The sequence below is a fragment of the Onychomys torridus genome, chromosome 10 (assembly GCF_903995425.1).
Source record: "Onychomys torridus chromosome 10, mOncTor1.1, whole genome shotgun sequence".
NCBI lineage: Eukaryota > Metazoa > Chordata > Mammalia > Rodentia > Cricetidae > Onychomys > Onychomys torridus.
The window spans coordinates 28,990,555-29,008,943 of NC_050452.1; the positions used below are offsets into that span (position 1 = coordinate 28,990,555).

The 18,389-nt window shown below is 42.3% G+C and overlaps 1 protein-coding gene across 1 annotated transcript in view; it reads left to right on the top strand.

The window, feature by feature from the left end:
• Positions 1-18,389, top strand: part of Htt (huntingtin) — a 140,844-nt gene that overhangs the window by 10,217 nt on the left and 112,238 nt on the right. Inside the window, exons 2-5 of the mRNA XM_036201098.1 lie at positions 3,876-3,959; positions 8,784-8,904; positions 14,604-14,663; positions 15,213-15,292. Coding sequence (XP_036056991.1) covers positions 3,876-3,959; positions 8,784-8,904; positions 14,604-14,663; positions 15,213-15,292 — 345 coding nt within the window. The remainder of the gene's footprint in view (positions 1-3,875; positions 3,960-8,783; positions 8,905-14,603; positions 14,664-15,212; positions 15,293-18,389) is intronic.

The window sequence follows — 18,389 nt, forward strand, 5'->3', positions numbered from 1 at the left end:
GGGATATTGAAATAAATGGATTCTGGCCCCTTTGTGTTTTAATCACTGTGTCATCTTTTCAGGCCTGAGTTTTTAAATTTTTCTTAAACTCTTTTTTGGTAACCACTCCATCCATGATTCTACTAAGTGATATACATGTTGGAGCCCCACACGGTAATTTGTAACTACAGAAAAATTGGCATGTTGATGTGCCGCTTCTGTCAATACGTGCCTCATAAACTTTTCACAGCCTGAAGGGACCTTGAGAGTCCACCTCCACCCCCAATATCATGTCAGTCTTTCAATGAGACCACTAATCATGGTAGGCCCATCAAGAGTACCTGTTTACCATGCTGCCTGAGTTAACTGAGTCCCATCAATTGGAATTGGGAAAGTTGTCCCAGAGCAAAGGGACTTGGTCAGTTTCTCCTTTTGGCTCACTGCCTTTTAGGCCTAGAGGTTTTATTTTGATCTGAGGTCACTGAAACTCTCAGATCATGAATGTTTCTATACTGTCATTAGGTTGTGAGGCCATTGAGTTTAGTGTGGTCAGCCTTCTTTTTATCATTACTTGTAGCTGGAGAACTTCTCTCCAGTCCCGCCAAGCCCCAGCAGTCTGACAGCCCACTTATAAAATAAACACACAGAGACTTATATTACTGAAACTGTTTGACCTAATGGCTCAGGCTTCTTGCTAGCTGTTCTTATATCTTAAATTAACCCATTTCTATTAATCAATACCTTGCCACATGGCTCGTGGCTTACTGGTATCTTAACACTGTCTCATGGTGGCTACTGGCAGTGTCTCTCTGCCTCAGCCTTCTACTTCCCAGAATTCTCCTCTCTGCTTGTCCTGCCTATACTTCCTGCCTGGCTTCTGGCCAATCAGAATTTTATTTATACAGAGCTATATCCACAGCAACTACTTGGCTAAGAAGTCCTTGTAGGCACCAGTGTAACATGGCCACATTGAGGTCTGTCTGACTTTAGTTCATTTAAAGCCTGGGACAGAGTTTCCCCTGTGCAAATCAAAAGATAATGGGTTGGTGTCTCAGTTTGCTCTCTAAAATGCTTAAGGTGGTTGGTGTTCTCTAAGTATCCTGATGCTATCTTAAAGGAGGGAGAATCTCAGCTGCTGCAGCAGAGGCTTTAGTACAAGTGACTTAGAGAAGAAAACATTTTATTCTCAGCATTTTTTTAATAATGTGAGAAAATATGTTCTTTTAGTGTACATTCTGTGGGATTTGACTAATGCACCAATCTCTGTGACTATGTTAATCAGAATTTATATATTTAATTCATTATTATTATAAAGCATACATGCATGTGTTTGTACGTGCATGCATGTGTGCATGTATGCAGGCATGCATACCTGTGCACAAAGGAACATGTGTGGAGGTCAGAGGACAACTTTGGGAATTAGTTCTCTCTATTGTGGGCTCTAGGAATCAGACTCAGTTCCTCGGGCTCATATGGCAAGTATTTTTACTGTCTGAGCCATCGTGCTAGCCCCATAATCTGCCTTTAGAGTGATTCTGTCACTCCTCAAAGCTCAGTATTCCTCTTTGCTGTCACCTTATCATTCTTGAGTTTTGTTAGTTACAGAATGTTCAAAAGTAGAACCACGTTGTGTCAGTCTTTGGAGTCTTAATTCCTTTCCTCAAGTGTAGTGCATTGTGATTTGCCCCTGTATACTACCAACAGCTACTTCCTTTTCTAGCTAAGTAGTTACTATTGTTTGGCTATCACATTTTGTCTTTTGCGAGTGAAGGATGTTTGCTGGATTTTAATTCTAGCATTGCTGCAGTGAGCTTCTTAATGAGGATGGGAGGTGTGGGAGCCTGTGCTTCTGAAGGGCATATCGGGCCCCAAGATGTGTTTCCATGCTGTTCTGCATTCTTCTTACTGTCTTTATAGAATTGAAACCTGAGTACTGGGCATGTTTGTTCTGATTGGAAGGAGACAGCTAGGACAAACAGATGCAATAGGAATTCTGTATGTCACTCGTGGTCCCAGTCTCTCTCTGGGACCAGGTTATGTGTCTGTAGCTAGGCAAGTTTTGGTGGGTGATCAGCAGTCTGCAGCATGACTTGTCAGGAAAAGTCCCTTTTAGGAAAGAGATGAAGGAGACGCACTCACCCCAGTGCTGGTCGATTCTTTACTGGCATAGCACTCAGGCTCTGGATATTTTTTGTGGTGGAAACCCTTTTTGGTCATCTTATATATGAGAATTTTGTCATAAGGATAATTGAATGTTGTGTTGATATTTAGTTTGTACCCTTTTAAAGATTTTTTAATTTTTATTTTATGTGTATGAGTATTTTGCCTACATTACCCTGCACAATTTCCTTCACCTTTGGCTTTACCTTTCATGGGGTCTGCCTTGCTGTTTCCTATCTGCCTGACTGTCCTTTGGAAGATATGCTATCTGTGGGTTTGTGCAATTTTAATAGCCTGTGTTGTATGTACTTATATAAGCTTGAGGGCTGCATTAGGAATCAGATGCAAATTTTTTGTTTGCAAGATTTTTTAAAATTTCCTTATAATTAAACTCTCCCCAAAACTAGTGGTCTTGTGGTTTGTTTCTAGTTACCCTGTGCTTTAAGTCTTTCCTGTCTACTTTACTTTTGTTTTGTTGACATTGAGGACACCTGAAGCTATAGGGTAGCCACGTGGAGAAAAGCACTTTAGTCTGGCTTTTTGACTAGGCAGTTCATCTCCTTTTGCTTACTGACAGGTTTTGTTGTTGTTTGAAAGAGGCTTTCTCTGTGTAGCTCTGGCTGTTCTGGAACTTGCTCTGTAGACCAGGCTGGCCTTGAACTCAGAGATCTGCCTGCCTCTGCCTCCTGAGTGCTGGGATTAAAGGCATGTACCACCACTCACTGCCTAGCTTTTTTTTTTTTTTTTTTTTTTAAGACCTTATTTCTAGTTGTTTGTGGATGTAGACTAGTTAGCTACTGAGGTCTATATCATATCCTGACCATATTCAATTAACTACACCAAGTTTAAGAACAGAGACAGCTTGGTACATGTTTTCAGTGTACAGTTCTGTGAAATTTGACTAACCCATAAATCCCTGTGGTCACCATGATCAGGATTTATAAATTTTATTTTATTTACTATATTATTTATATACAATAGTATCATATTTTGTGTTCCGCTGAGTATCTTATTCATTGTAATCCATGTCTCCATAATCTTACTACTGAGAAAGAAGAGAGGTTACTAATTAATCTGTAATGTGCCATTGGTTGTAATATGCATTCTTATTTCAGTATCATTAAATGGGGGGAAATGTGAACTGAATGTGGATTAGTGAGATTTAGTTATATTTAAAGTTAGATAACCAGTTCTGGCTGTTCCTACCTGTGTGATCTTTGGCAAGTCAAGGCAAAGATCACACTTTGCAAATTTTGGTAGATGGTCAGCATTCTGTAGCATAACTTGTCAGGAAAAATCCCTTTTAGGAAAGAGATGAAGGAGACGTATTCACTGGCCCTGCTACTGACAGATTCTTTACTGACATATTGCTCAGGCTCTGGACCTTTCTGTGCTGGGAACCCCTGCACAATCTTCTTCATATTTACCTTTCATGAGGTCTATCTTGCCTGCTTTCCTGCCTGCCTGACTGTTGGCACTTCATTTTCTCCTTCTCTCTATAATGGGGAAAATAATGCTTTTTTGATGCCTCTGATCTTTTTGGTGTGAGTGGTGCATTAGGAAGCCCTTGATGGAGCTCATCTGTCATTATCCCTCCCTATTCATGCTACCCCGTTACCAGCATGGAGTTAGTGATTGACTAGTAGTAGCCAAGAAATACTTAGGAATGAATGAAATATAGAAATAAATGAAATGGTCACCAGCGCATGCTCATGTACTTTCCTTTTGATTTTTAGAAAGAAGGAACTCTCAGCCACCAAGAAGGACCGTGTGAGTCATTGTCTAACAATATGTGAAAACATCGTGGCACAGTCTCTCAGGTAATTTTTTTTTAATGATTTATTTATTTATGTATATGAATGTTCTATTTGTATGCCTGCATGACAGAAGAGGGCACCAGATCTCATTGTTGTTGTGAGCCACCATGTGGTTGCTGGGATTAAATTTAGGACCTCTGGAAGAGCAGTCAGTGCTTTTAATCACTGAGCCATCTCTCTAGCCTCTTTCCTTCCGCCCTGTCCCGCACCCCCAAGATGTCTTTCAGGTAATTGTATTTGCAGCTTTCTAAAGAAATAAAAACCTGATTGCTGGATGATGGTGGCACAGGCCTTTAATCCCAGCATACAGGAGGCAGAGGCAGGTAGATCTCTATGAGTTCCAGGGCAGTCTAGTCTACATAGTGAGTTCCAGGACAGCCAGGGCTAAACAGAGAAATCTGGTCTTGAAAAACCAAAACCAACCAAACAAACAAACAAAAACCTCAAAACTAGGATTTTCACTCTTAATGCATTAGCATATCCTTTGTACCTCTAGCTGTCTTTAAAAAGTTCATCTAGGCTAAGTGTGATGTGGTACATACTTGTAATCCTGTAATACTCGGTAGGCAGAGACAGGAGGATCTTAAATTTGAGTTTAGCCTGGGCAACATAGCAAAACGCTGCTTCAAGAAAAATCTATTTAAAATAAGAATGCTTTCACCACATTTCTAGCTGTATTGTAAGGGTATCAAGTATATATGAGAATTTTAGCCATGTAATTGAATGGCTTTTTGGTATTTAATTTGTACTCTTTTAAGATTTTTTTATTTTTTTATTTTGTGTGTGTCAGTGTTGTGTTGTCATCTATATATTTGCTCCCTCTGGGCCTGGCACCCACAGAGACCATCAGAGTGCACTAAAACCTCTTTAACTGGAGTTGAAGATGGCTGTAAGTGGCTACGTGGGTGATGGGAACCAAACCTAGATCCTCTGCGAGAGCAGCAAATACTCTTGTCCACTAAGAGCAGCAAATGCTCTTGTCCACTGAGCCCCCTACTTTTTATTTTATTTTTTTGAGACAAAGTCTCATTTATCCCAGGATGACCTCAAACTCACTATATATAGCAAAGGATGGCCTTGAATTCCTGATCGTTTACCTTCTGAGTGCTGGAATTATGGACCTGATATCTCAGTTTCTATTACTATGATGAAACACCATGACCAAAAGCAGCTTTCGATTACATGGCCATGTAACAGTCCATCACTAATGGAAGTCAGGACAGGAACTCAAGCAGGTGCAGGACCCTGGAAGCAGGAGTTGATGTAATGGCCATGGAAGGTGCTGCTTACTGGCTTGTTCTGAATGGCTTGATCAGCCTGCTTTTTATAGAAGCCAGGACCCCACGGGTGTCTCTAACCACAGTGGGCCAGACCCTCTACCATCAATCACTAATTAAACCCTACAGGCTTGCCTGTCTATAATCCCTTTTTATGGAGGCTTCCTTCCTCTCAGATGACTTTAGTTTATGTCAAGTTGACAGAAGACACCTGGCTTTAGAATAGAGCTTAAATATCAAAATCCACCTTAAATAAAATAGAAAATAAATTCAACTTCAGGAAGATATTGGCAATGTATAAATGAAAGGCTTAATAGTCTATATTGTGAATCATTAAAGACAAGATCATTATTCTAATAAGAAAATAGAGAAAACAAATATTTCAAGAAAGAAATTTGACTGGGCTACTACTTGGACAGAGGCAGGAGGTTCATGAGTTAGAGGCTAGCCTGGGCTTTATAAAAGCATGACTTCTTCTTAAAAAAAAGAAAGAGAGGAATTGGGTACAATTTGGCCTCAGAACTTATTTCATGTTCCCTACATTAAAAATTCATCTTCATTAGTTGTGGACTGAATGTTTTATTTTCCATTCCAGTCTATATGTTGAAGGCTTAATCCCCCATTCTGTAACTGAGACCAACTATGCATTTTAGTAGGTGAATTTGGTGCTTACTCTGTCTTCTTGGGGTAATGCCACATCCCATAAAGTTTTGTCTCATTAACTGCTCTTCAAGTACCAGTCACAGGCCTGTGGGAAGCCATTGAAAGACTAATAAGAGATTTGTCTGACCCTCCTCTTTAGGTTCAGGAGTTTTTACTTTCCTAGAGTGGCTTGTGGAACTCAAGAAAATACATTTTCTGGCTTGCTACAAGGAAGCCAGGGTGTAGATATTCAGAGGGTAAGGTATGGCAAAGGGAAGCCTGGAACCTTTATGCTCTCCTCTTCCAGTCTTCCACTTGTGCACCAGTGTGGACTCCAGTTGCCAGAACTGAAACATGTGTAGTGCTTTCAGCCATCTAGTCTGTTGGATTTTGTTATAGCAGCTGGAGCAGGAAAACAAAACAGAACATTGTCACCTTACAAGTTGGCAAACAACATCATCAGAATTTTTGTCAGAGGTAAGACACATGGGGCCATGATAGAGACAGAGACCCTGGCTTAAAACCAAAATCTGACCACAACAAAAATCAACCAGAAACGCAAAGAAGCATAGGAAGTTACAGGTTGTAATAAGAGCAATTAGTTGACATTGACCCAGAAATTAAAGTAGGTTAGCACATAGAACCATTAAACAGTGTTAACTATTTTGTGTTCAAGAAGCAAAAGGTTGAGGGTATGGCAAGTAGAAACAAGACAGGAGAAAGGTTGAGCCTAAACTAAAATAAAGCAACAGCCAACTCCTCATAGGAAATGCCTGCCCGAATCCAGGGAAATGCCATCTGTAAGGCATGCTCTCCCCAGGAAAAATGTCTGTCAGTGTAATCATGCATGTAGCAACCTATTTTGTGACACTGTTCTTGGGGGAGATGTGAATAAATGTTCATTCAACCCAGAAGTATTAACAGATCAAAGTACTGATACCACTAAAATCCAAATTGGTGACTCAGTGAACGTACAAGGGTTACTTACAATGGTAACTTATAGGAACGCAGACAACTCAAAAGGCAATGCATCACCAAAAGCCTACTGTGGGCGTGGATGACAGCTCACTAAAGCTGGAAACCTGGAGCTCTCTATACAACACAGACCTCAGCACTTTAGGAGTCTCCCTCCCCTCAACAGTCCTTACTGCTTTATAACCCTGGTATCTTTTTCAGGGTTTCTATTGCTGTGATAAAACACTGATGAAAAGCAGTTTGGGGAGGGAATGGTTTATTTCAGCTTATACTTCTAGATCATAGTCCATTACTGAGGAAAGTCAGGTCAATAACTGAAACAGAGGCCATGGAGGAGTGCTGCTTACTGACTTACTTTCATGGTTTGTTCCTCCTGCTTTCTTATAGCACCCACAACCTGACAGCCCAGGGGTGGCGTCACCCACAACAAACGAGGCCCTCCCACATCAGTCATTAATCAAAAAGTGCTGTAGACCAAACTGATTGGGGCATTTTCTCAAATGAAGTTCCCTCTTCCCAAATGATTGGTTATAGCTTGTGTTAATCTGACTTAAAACTAGCCAGCACATTCAGGAACAGAGGGTCATTATGAATCTGATAAGTTTCAGGAACTTCCTGAGACTTGTGAGTTGCTTACTTCCTGAGTCTTTTTGTTTGTTTGTTTTGTTTTGTTTTAAATTTTTGTTTGTTTGCTTGTTTATTTGTTTTTGAGACAGGTCTCTTTATGTAGTCCTGGTAGTTCAACTTGCTATATAGACCAGGCTGGTCTTGAACTCATAGACCTCCTACTTCTGTCTCCTGAGTACTGGGATTAAAGGGATGTGCCACCATGCCCAGCCACTTCCTGAGTCTTAATAAGCATTCCTTCAGAATTTGCTGACTCTTAAAGTGCTTGCTATACAACATGGTCCTTAATATCTTTGGGTTTTTTTTCATTACATTGATTGTTTTTGTGTGTGTTATGAGTGTGAGTGTGCATGTAAGGTCTGCAGTGTTGCTGAGTGCCATGTCTTCTTGCTCTGTATGTGTTGAGTATTGCTGATACCTTTTTCTTCTTCTTAGGTTTATGGATGTCTTTTACTTCTTTTGAGATAGAGTCTCATTATGTAGCTCTGGCTGGCCTAGAACTCACAGAGATCCCCTTGCTTCTGCCTCCCTGGTGCTGGAATTAAAGGTGTATGCTAGGAGTTTCTGCTTAGAGGTGAAAGAATGAGACTGTAGATCAACAGTTCTTAGATTAAGATCCTGAGACAAGAGTCTGCTTTTGATGTTTTAGGAATAGTATAACCTATTCCTTTGTCACCAGGATACTTCCAGAATATGCCTTGTGTTACAGGTTTGAGGTACTTCAGAGTTTTGCCCACATGGTCCACCAGCCTCTCCTTATGACTGGGCTTAGCTTGTTGAAGCATGACATATCAGACAGGTGCTCTCAACTAAACTCACTAAAATAGTTCACATATAGTACCCATATTCCAGTTTTTGTGACACCAGTATTACGTTTCTTGCAATAGAAAAGCCTTGTGGCCTATGGAGTCTGGTGAAATGTGGTTGCACCTTGAAGCACTTTGAAAGTGAGATTAAAAGGAAATAGAGGAGATGTGTTGGCTTGCTGGTTTTTCAAGGCTTCAAGGATGCTCTCTAACAGTAAAAGCAACCTTTTTACAAAGCACATAGCTACCTGGGAATTGAGTATCCTAGACAGTACCTTTTAAAGGTGTTTAAATGAAATCTTAAAAAGAAAAGGGAATTAGTATCAGTATGCTGTTCGCTGCAGTCCACCTTTATACAGATATCCTTAATTTTTAATGTGATATTCTTTCTTGTACCAAAATTTCATTTAGAATCCCTCATTGTATTTTGCCATCAGGTCTCCTAACCCCCCCATACCTGTGACAATCTCTCTTTCTCTTTCTTTCTCTTTTTTACTTAGAAATTCTCCAGAATTTCAGAAACTCTTGGGCATTGCTATGGAGCTGTTTCTGCTGTGCAGTGATGATGCAGAGTCAGATGTCAGGATGGTAGCCGATGAGTGCCTCAACAAAGTCATCAAAGTAAGAACCCTGTGGATGTGTGTCTCTGATTGTTGAGGGGTAAGAACTAGCTTTCAATGAGCATTCTCTTGCTTTGAATGAAGTATCCTCAGGATATCTGCATATCTTCCATTTGGAGCATATGACTTGGAGGGCCTGGGGTATTTGCCCATGAGCAACGAAATGTGTTCCATCAGCAAGAACTGTTTCTTTTGCACCTTATAGTGCACAGGTCAGTTCTGAAGGGCATCTGTGTGACCATTGGTTGCCTGTTTCTTAAGAGGAATGTCTCTGTGGGCTCCCACTTTTGTTTGAGCATTGCTTGGAGAATCCCAAAGCACTAGAAAACCTAAGGTGGGCAAGTGAAGTCTGGCATTCCTTCCTTCCTGACAGAGGTCAGACAATACTGCTTGTTGGTAGCAGGATGTGAATGGGGAGAAAGAGGGACCAGACATGCTAACAAAGCCAGGAAGCTCTAGGCACTCAATGGCAGTGCTAGAGAGGTGAGGAGAGGTCAGGCACCTATCTCACTGTGTCATTGCTTCCTGATACCTAGTGCAGATCTCTGCAGCTGCACTCTGTTCCTTTGTTCTGTTTGCCTCTGTGACACAGGATGGAAGTCCTCTTTCCCTGCCCTCATTAGTTTCTGTTCTCCTTTTTTTTTCTTTGAGACAGGGTCTCACTATGTAGCCTTGAGTAGCCAGGAACTCATGTAGATCAGGCTGGTCTTGAGCTCGTAGAGATCTAACTGCGTCTGCACTGTGAATGCAGGGGTTAAGTGTGTACACCACCATTCCCATTTGTAATGTTTTACAAAATCAGTTTTGTTTTTAACTTTCTGATGGACTCCTCAGGAGTCTCATGCCTGTTCTAGTTGCCTCCTTCCACATTGCCTTTGAGTTCACGAACAAGGCTTTTGAACAAGTGTATCACTAGTTCAAAGTATCACTTCTACCTCAAGTTGACTGTCATGGGGTAGGCTCTGGGACAGAGTTCTCAACACTTCTTCCGAAACTGTTTGTGAAGGATGGCTAAGGAGAAGGTGAACCTCATTGTCCTGTGCAAGGATCTTTTCTTTAGGCCTACACACACACACACACACACACACACACACACACACACACACACACACCACCCTTTTCCTGGGTAGGGTCTCAGTCCTGAAATTGAGAGGTATCATCTCTTCCCTCTCCTTGAAGGCTGTTTTCCTTATAATCCTAGTTTGGGTGAACCAGAACTCACCTAACTGGTTCATTTCCTCCCTGTTAAAGCAGAACAGTTCTTTCCCGTGTCTTTCTTTTTAAAGCACCGTATTTTATAATGGCCTTTCCTCCATGAGACTAGCCTTCCTCAGGATGGCTTGTCTGCCGAGGAACGTGCTTCAGATGGCCTGCTGCAGTTCTCCTCTCGATTCCTCTGGCCCGGGCAGTGATTCCTGCCACTCAGTAACTGAACAACTTGGAGGGAGTTTACTTCATTTCTGGGAACCTAAGTGTTGTCAGTTATAAAGTGGAGTTTGTCTTTGTGGTTCATATGTGAGCATGTTGATTTGTTTGTATGGTGAGATACATTCCTGCTAGTAATGGAATTCTCGCTCTTGCCCAGGTACAAGGTGTGACATGTCAGTTCATTGTTGCTTTCTACTTTCTATTGATGGATCCATGGATCCCCTTCCTAAGGAATTCTTTCCATAGGACTAGGCCATAGTCTCTTGGTTAGCCCACTCTGTGGTCAGAGCTGACTTCTCTGGTACTCAGGTTTCCTGCTATCTGTTTGAGGTTGAGGAATGGTTGGGGTGGGGCAGCCTTTGGGAGGTTGCTCTTGTCACACCCCACTGGCATCTGCACATAGTGTCTGTCTTTGTTTGCTTGCTTGTTTGTTTCTTTGTTTTTCCCCTCCTTCCCTCCCTCCCTCCCTCCCTCCCTCCCTCCCTCCTTCCTTCTCTTCTTTAATTCTTTCCTTCCTTTTTTCCTTCCTCCCTTTCTTTCTTTCTCTCTCTCTCTTTTTTTTTCCAGGATCTGCCTGCCTCTGCCTCCCGAGTGCTGGGATCAAAGGCGTGCATCATCACCGACCAGCCTTAGTTTGCTTTATACTGGTGTGATAAAACACCATGACCACAAGCAACTTTGGGTTGAAAGGGTTTCTTTCATCTTACAGCTTCTAGTCCATTATGAAGGAAAGCTAGCACAGGAACTCAAGCAACCATGGAGGACCGGTACTTACTGGCTTGCTCCTCATACAACCCAGCATCACCTGTGCAGGGTAGCACTGCCTACGGTGGGTAGTGCCAATTCCACATTGATCATTAATCAAGGAAAGTCCCTTCAGATTTGCCTCCAGGCAATCTGATGGAGACATTTTTCTCAAGTGAGGTTCTTCTTCCTGGAGAACTCTAGATTGTGTCAAAATGACAAAATCTCAGTCAGTGTAGTGCCTGTATTTGTGTCTCATCTCCCATGTTGGCCTAATGGCTGGATTGGTTTCACCTATTTTACACACGTGGTACATTGGTGACCCTCACATGGGTCACATACGTCCTACTTCAGTTCTTTCTTCTCCAATCCCAGACACCCTTGCTTTCATTACTGAGGATCAGGTCGGGCTTTCTTTGACATTTCTTGATCTTTTGTCTTTAGAGGCAAAAAGCCAGAGAGATAATACAGTTGCCTTGGTTGGCAAGTGGGCATTAAAAAGGGCAAAGAGAACAGCGTGACTCTAAATTGCCTACATCCTGATTATTTTACCTGTAAGCAGCATTTCCTTTCAAACCTGTCTCCTTGTCGTTTTTTTCTTTTTTTGGTTTTTGGAGGTAACGTTTCTCTATGTAGCTCTGGTTGTCCTGAAACTCGCTCTGTAGACCAGGCTGGCCTCAAACTCAGAGATCCACCTGCTTCTGCCTTCTGAGTGCTGGGATTAAAGGTGTGCACCACCACTGCCTTGCTCAAACCTGTCTTCTGGGCTTCTGGGGTGGCTTTTTACTAAAGCTACTGCTGGTCATGATGGCTTGGTGCATGTTTGAGGCCACAGACCACCGTTCTAGGTTGCAGCTTCATATTCTGGATCTCGGCTGCTCATCTCTGCTTCCTTTCTGTTTCTTTGTGGTTTCTATCTCTGATGATGCAGATTCCAGCTTTGAATAGCATAGATCCCGAGTGTAAGTCAGGCCAGTCTCTCATTCTGTCTTTCCCTTCTGCTCTTAGCCTCTTTCATGTTTCTGCCTCTTCAGTTGCTACAGTCCACAGGGTAAGCCAGTAGGGTGGACCAGGATCCAGCTAGGTATGTTCACTGTGGCAGAGCAAAGGCAAGGCAAAGTGGGAGAATGGGATGGCTCCAGGCCAGGAGCAGGAAATGGGTAGGAGTACAGAAATGGTCAGTCTAGGACTTTTGTCTTCTTGTAAGAATTGCTATGTGTGTATCATAAAGACCAGTCTCTAGCCCACAAAATGGGCAGGCATTACCTGTCTTTTGTGTTGGAAATACATTGAAGTCTGACAGCCAGGTGATGTTCCTGCCCTCAAGTGATTTATATATAGTCTTGGATGGTAGAGTGCATGGTATAAAGTGCATGGCACAAGGAGGAGGTCATTTCTACCTGGGGAGGTGGAGGTGGTTTCCTGAAGCAGGGAAGACCTTCCCACTGTACCTCCTGCCTGGAGGTTTGGCTCAGAGATCAGGGTAGGTCCTTCTCATACTGTGGAGAGTCGGGTGCCTTGAGGGTCAGTTCTTGGTAGACAATGAGGGTTCCTCGTAGATCACTGGCATTGTGTGGAAGCCAGTCCTGTTCGGGAGTGGAAAGAGGGACCTCAGCTGGGGGTGGGGGGGGCATGAGCTAGGATGGTGGCAAGCTATGAAGTAGGTGGTTGGGCTGTGGGGTTTGTTTGTCAGCCATGTGTGGAGGCAGGCTGAGGCTTGTGGGAGAGGAAGCTCTGATGAGCTGTATCATCACCCTGTGAGGGCCCCAGGGAAGAGCCATGTTCTGCCCTCAGGAGACTTGAGCTTTGATTATCTCTGCTACAGAATGAGGCAGGTTCACAAAACATTTATGTAGCTAAAACAGGCTTTGATGTACTTTTTTTTATTGAAAAGTAGTCTTTTAATATGTTTGTCAGCTTGATTTGCTTCTTTTGTTCGAACTGTAGCAGCGGAATCAGGATTTAAGATTTGCTGGTGGGGCTGGAGAGATGGTTCATTGCTTCACAGAGGTGACTGCTTTTGCAGAAGGCCTGAGTTCAGTTCCTGGTCCTCATGAGGTGGCTTGCAACCACTTGTAACCCAAGTTTCAGGGGATCTTGTGCCTTCTTCTGACCTCAGCATGCTCCTGTACACACACTGTACATATACATACACTCAAGCACACATAAAGTTAATTAAAAAAAAAAAGTTGGTGGAGGCCAGGTGGTGGTGCCCACATGCCTTTAATCCTAGCACTTGGGAGGGATAGCCAGCCTGGGCTACTTTCAGGACAGGCTCCAAAGCTACAACAGAGGAACTTTGTTTCAAAACAAACAAACAAACAAACAAACAAACAAACAAACAAACAAGGTTGGTGGAATGTTATACTCCTGAATCAGTTTTCCAGAGTGTGCCTCTGCTTTGACTTTCAAGCTCATGGGTACAGTGGATGATCCCTGGATCCTAGTGAGATTTCTGTTGGGTGGTAAAATATCCTGACAGGACCACTGAAGGGAGGAAGGATTTGACTCAGCACTTCAGGTCACAGTCCATCATTACAGTGAAGTTGAAGCAGCCGCAGTCAAGGGAGACAATGTATATGTGCCTAATACTCAGCTAGCTTTCTCTACTCTTAATTAGTCCAGGATCCAAACCCAGGCAGTGGTGCTGCTCATTTTCAGCCTGGGCCATCCCACTTCAATTAAGGCAATCGAGACAATCCCTCACAAGTATGCCCACAGGCCAACCTGGTCTAGACAGTGTCTATTGAGACTGTGTCCAGGTAATCCTAGGTTGTGTCAAGTAGACAGTTCGAGCTGACCAGCTCTTCTTGGTCTCTAGATAGCAGGTGCTACATGGGACTGAAACGGAGAGCTGGGTCACCTTCTTTCTCTCCACAGTTTTGACATGCCATTTTAGAAGAGAAAGTTCTGGGGACAAGAGTAGGGAGCCCTTCTCTTTTGTGGACTCTGCCATTAGCCTTGACTGTGGCTTGAAGTTGGACACATAGACCTTATTTCTGACTTAGCTCAGAAGTGAACAGGGAAGGTCAGGAACTGAGCGGTGGGGACTGGTAGACATCCTCGCTGACACTGAGGCCTGGGGTAAATCGGGAGTGGGGCTGTGACTATCCTTGCCATTTTGGAGGTTCACATGTTTCCTGCTAGACAGAGGGGCTTGGACCCCACAAGTACAGAGCCTCTACCCTTCTTACTTAGAGGTCACCTGAGTTATCTAGGTGAACTAGTGAAGACTGAGTGTTTACTATGGGAGTTTAGGGTTAATCTTAATTTGGTGTTATATAGTATTGGATTATCATAAATGTTAAACTGTTTTTCCTTCTGCTGTTTTTATCCTAGTAAAGACCTGAATTTAGAGTTTCTGTAATTTCTGTATCATTTAATTCTTGTCCTAACAAATAGCTTTGTTATTTAATTGCTGTTATGTTACTTTTCCTTAAAAATCGAAATGTTGGTTGCCATGTAGCTTTACTTAGAAGTATGGGTAGAATGTATCTTCTGTAACAAATCTTTTGTATCTATTTACAGGCGTTGATGGATTCTAATCTTCCAAGGCTACAGCTAGAACTCTATAAGGAAATTAAAAAGGTGGGTCTTTGCTCTGTATTATTGAAAAGATCATACTGTTTTCACTGTTGAGTTCAGTATGAGATTTTTATTTTGCAAGTTATTAAGCAAAACTGTTAGAAGGCAATGCCATTTGGTGAAATGGACTTCAGTTTTCTTTAAAAACCTCATGTTTGTTAGATGAAATGGAAACTTAAACATCAACTCAATTTTTTAAAAAAGGTTTATTTTATTTTTGGGGAATGAGTTTTGCCTGCATGTATATCTCTGCTCCATGTGTGTGAAGTGCCCATTGAGGTCTTCTGTAGGAGCAGCCAGTGATCTTAACCCCTGAGTTATCTCTCCAGACCCTGGCTTCTTTCTAAGTGAAGCCCTCCGGGCCTCAAAAATCTTGAATAGTTACCAGCTATTTTACACATGTAATTGGGCTTTTCTTTGAAAATTAACAGTGAAAGTGTATGTTTAATAACTCTCCAAAAGAGGATGCAAGCAGTTCCAATACAGTAAACCCCGCTGTAGAAAGTGCTTGTGACTCTTAAATGTAACACATCACTTGTAAACCCCACTCAGAATGGTGCTCCTCGAAGTTTGCGTGCAGCGCTGTGGAGGTTTGCTGAGCTGGCTCACCTGGTTCGACCTCAAAAATGCAGGTAAGTTGTAGCTCTGTATTCTTCTTAAGATTTGTTTGGTAGAAAAAATAGCTAGTTCTGCCAGTTTTGTATGTCCCAGTGCAGATGTCCACCCTTCAGAGATCATTCTTGTCCACTCTAGTCTTGCCCCTTCTGGTTGCTGTCAGTATTTCTTTCTTATATTTCTTTCCTAACACCCTCTTTTTCAGGAGTATTCGCATATACTCTATTAATGTGCTTCTTTCTTGTCCTATCATTCCCCGAGAGACTTATGGGATGTGTTCCTCAGATTAACATGGTCTTACCATTCCTATTCTCTGCTGGATTCTCACGATGTATTGGCTACTTGCCAAATGATTGAAAATTTAATCTGATCTCAGCTGCAGCAAGTATAGCAGTTATTGAAAAGTAAACATTTGTGTGTCTTAGTCAGGGTTTCTGCTGCTGTGAAGAGACACCATGACCACAGCAACTCTTAGAAAGAAAAACATTTATAATTGGTGTGGTTTATAGTTCAGAGATTTAGTCCATTAGCATCATGGTGGGACATGGTGGTGTGTAGCCAGACATGATTCTGGAGAAGGAGCTGAGAATTTTACATCATTTGTGTTTGTTTGTTTTTTGAGACAAGGTTTCTCTGTGTAGTTTTGGTGCCTGTCCTGGATCTTGCTCTGTAGATCAGGCTGGCCTTGAACTCAGAGATCTGCCAGGCTGTGCCTCCCTAGTGCTGGGATTAAAGGCATGCACCCGGTGAATTCTACATCTTGATCTGAAGGCAATAGGAAGTGAACTGAGACACTGGGTGTGGTTTGAGCATATCTGAGACCTCAAAGCACTTCCCCACAGTGATATACTTCCTCCAGCAAGGCCACATCTACTTCAACAAGGCCATATCCCCCTAATAGTGCCATTTCCTGTGAGCCCCTGTAAGGGGCCAATTACATTCAAGCTACCACAGTATAGTGCATGAGTTGGGGAATGAATGTTGAACTGTGCATAAAATTTTAACTTGTTGATATAGTGTGACTCTCCATGGTGCTAGGTATCCAGGGCTTCAGGTATGCTAGGTAGTTGCTCTACCACTGAGTCACATATTCAGCCCACCCATTTGGCTTATTGGCTTGAATAACAAAACGGGGCTATAGTTTTATTAGTTCCTTCCTTTTCTCTTAAGCTGGCAAAATGTACTGCCCATGTCCCAAAGACCCTTGGTTGTGTTCATCAGAAACTGGTAGAGTGCTCCAAATCTTCACATTTACAGGGAATAATGATGTGTTCAGTTGAGGCTGAGTTTCAGTAAGAATTTTATGTGGCCACATAAAGTTGTCTATTTATAGAACCTTTCTTTTTACTGTGCTTATATATTTATTTTTGTGTTGGCTTTGGTGCTGAGAATAGGTCTCAGGCATGCTTAAGTGTGCACTTTACCACCAAGCCACATTTCCAGCTCAAGTGCCCTTACTTTGAAAACTGTAATATTTTTGAGGCAATGCATCCCAGGTTTACAACACAGCAAAGGGCTGTTCAAAGGTGTGACTGTCCTGTCATGCCCTTCCTTAAACCCTCTTAATTATTCCCTAGTGCTGTGCAGAGAGTCTAGACTTCCCAAGGCAAGGGACAGTCCATCCTCTGCTAACTAACCCTCTATGGCTCATCACCTCAGACATGTTATATTGACTCATGGTCTGATGTTAGTTCTCCAAACAAATCATTTTATTTTCTTCATGTCTCAGAAAAATTGTCCTCTCCTTATGCAGGCTTTCTGGCCTTTTTGTCTAATACATTTCAAGTTGTCACAGATGCCTGACTCATAAAAATGGCTGTACTGTCTGAAGGCCTGCCTGCTGCATAGGAGCCTCATAACAGGCTCTCCAGTATCAGCCATGCCTCTTTTTCTTGGTCCTCCTACTCCACACATGGTTTTCTCTCTAAGGACTGGGCTGTTGTTTGAAGGCCTCATTTAATTTGAACACTTTTTTCCCCACTAGAGACTGTCTAGCTTTCCTGGGGAGCATAAAAGAAACTTGCATTGATTTCTAATCAAAAGGAGCTGGCTTACCAGAGAAAAGTCTCCTTTTGATTAGAAATCACTACAAATTAAATGAGGCCTTCAAACAAATTAATGTGTTTATTTGGCTATGTACAAGAGCATAGACAACTCATAGGCAGCTATGCTATGGACATCTCACCTCCAATCAGTTTGCCTTTTAAACACCTTAGTACCTCTAAGGTTATGCATACCTGTGGCACAGAGGAGTGGTGATTAGAATCTTGAGGGCCTAATGACCTTTCTTCTCTTCTCCAAAAGGGAATGGTAATAGCTCCATTGCCAAAGACCTAGGCAGCTGCTCTGTAGTTCTGTCTCTTATGCCTGTTGCTCCAAGTTCTCCCTGTAAGTCATCACAGCTGCTCTGTCTCATGGTAATGATGGTCTTAGCAAGTGTGGAGCAAACAGCTATCTTACAGTAGGGGTTTGTTTTGGGTTTTCAAGACAGGGTTTCTCCATTTAACAGCTCTGGCTGTCCTGGAACTTATTCTGTAGACCAAGCTGGCCTCAAACTCACAGAGATCCTCTTGCCTCTGCCTCCAGAGTGCTGGGATTAAAGGTGTGTATCATCAACACCCAACCCACAGTAGTTTTTAACACTACTTTTTCAGTAAAATGATGTCTGCATTTTATTTTGTTATTAAAATGTTATTGTTTAAGGTGTGTGCCAGTGCCTGTATGTAGAGAGCTCTGAGGTGTTGTTCCTCAGGAGCTGTCCAGCTTGTTTTTTGAGAGTCATTGTTCTGGGATCTGCTGATGAGGCTAGGCTGGCTGACCACTAACTTCAGGGATTCCCTTGTGTTTGCCTCCCTAGTGCAGGAAGTACCAGTGAGCACCACTATTATCTGCCTTTTTTGTGGATGCTAGGAATCAAACTCATCTCCTGTCCTTGCTGCATATCTCTCTCCTTTGTTCCCTCCCATTTGTGTTTTTAAACTAATTTTTTCTTTAATCTATTGTTTTTTATTTAAAATACATTTTAATAATTATAACTTGCTGCAAATAAATAAGCCCAACCTTTTAAATTACATTTTATTTATCTGTGTGTTTGTGTGTGTGCCATGCCATATG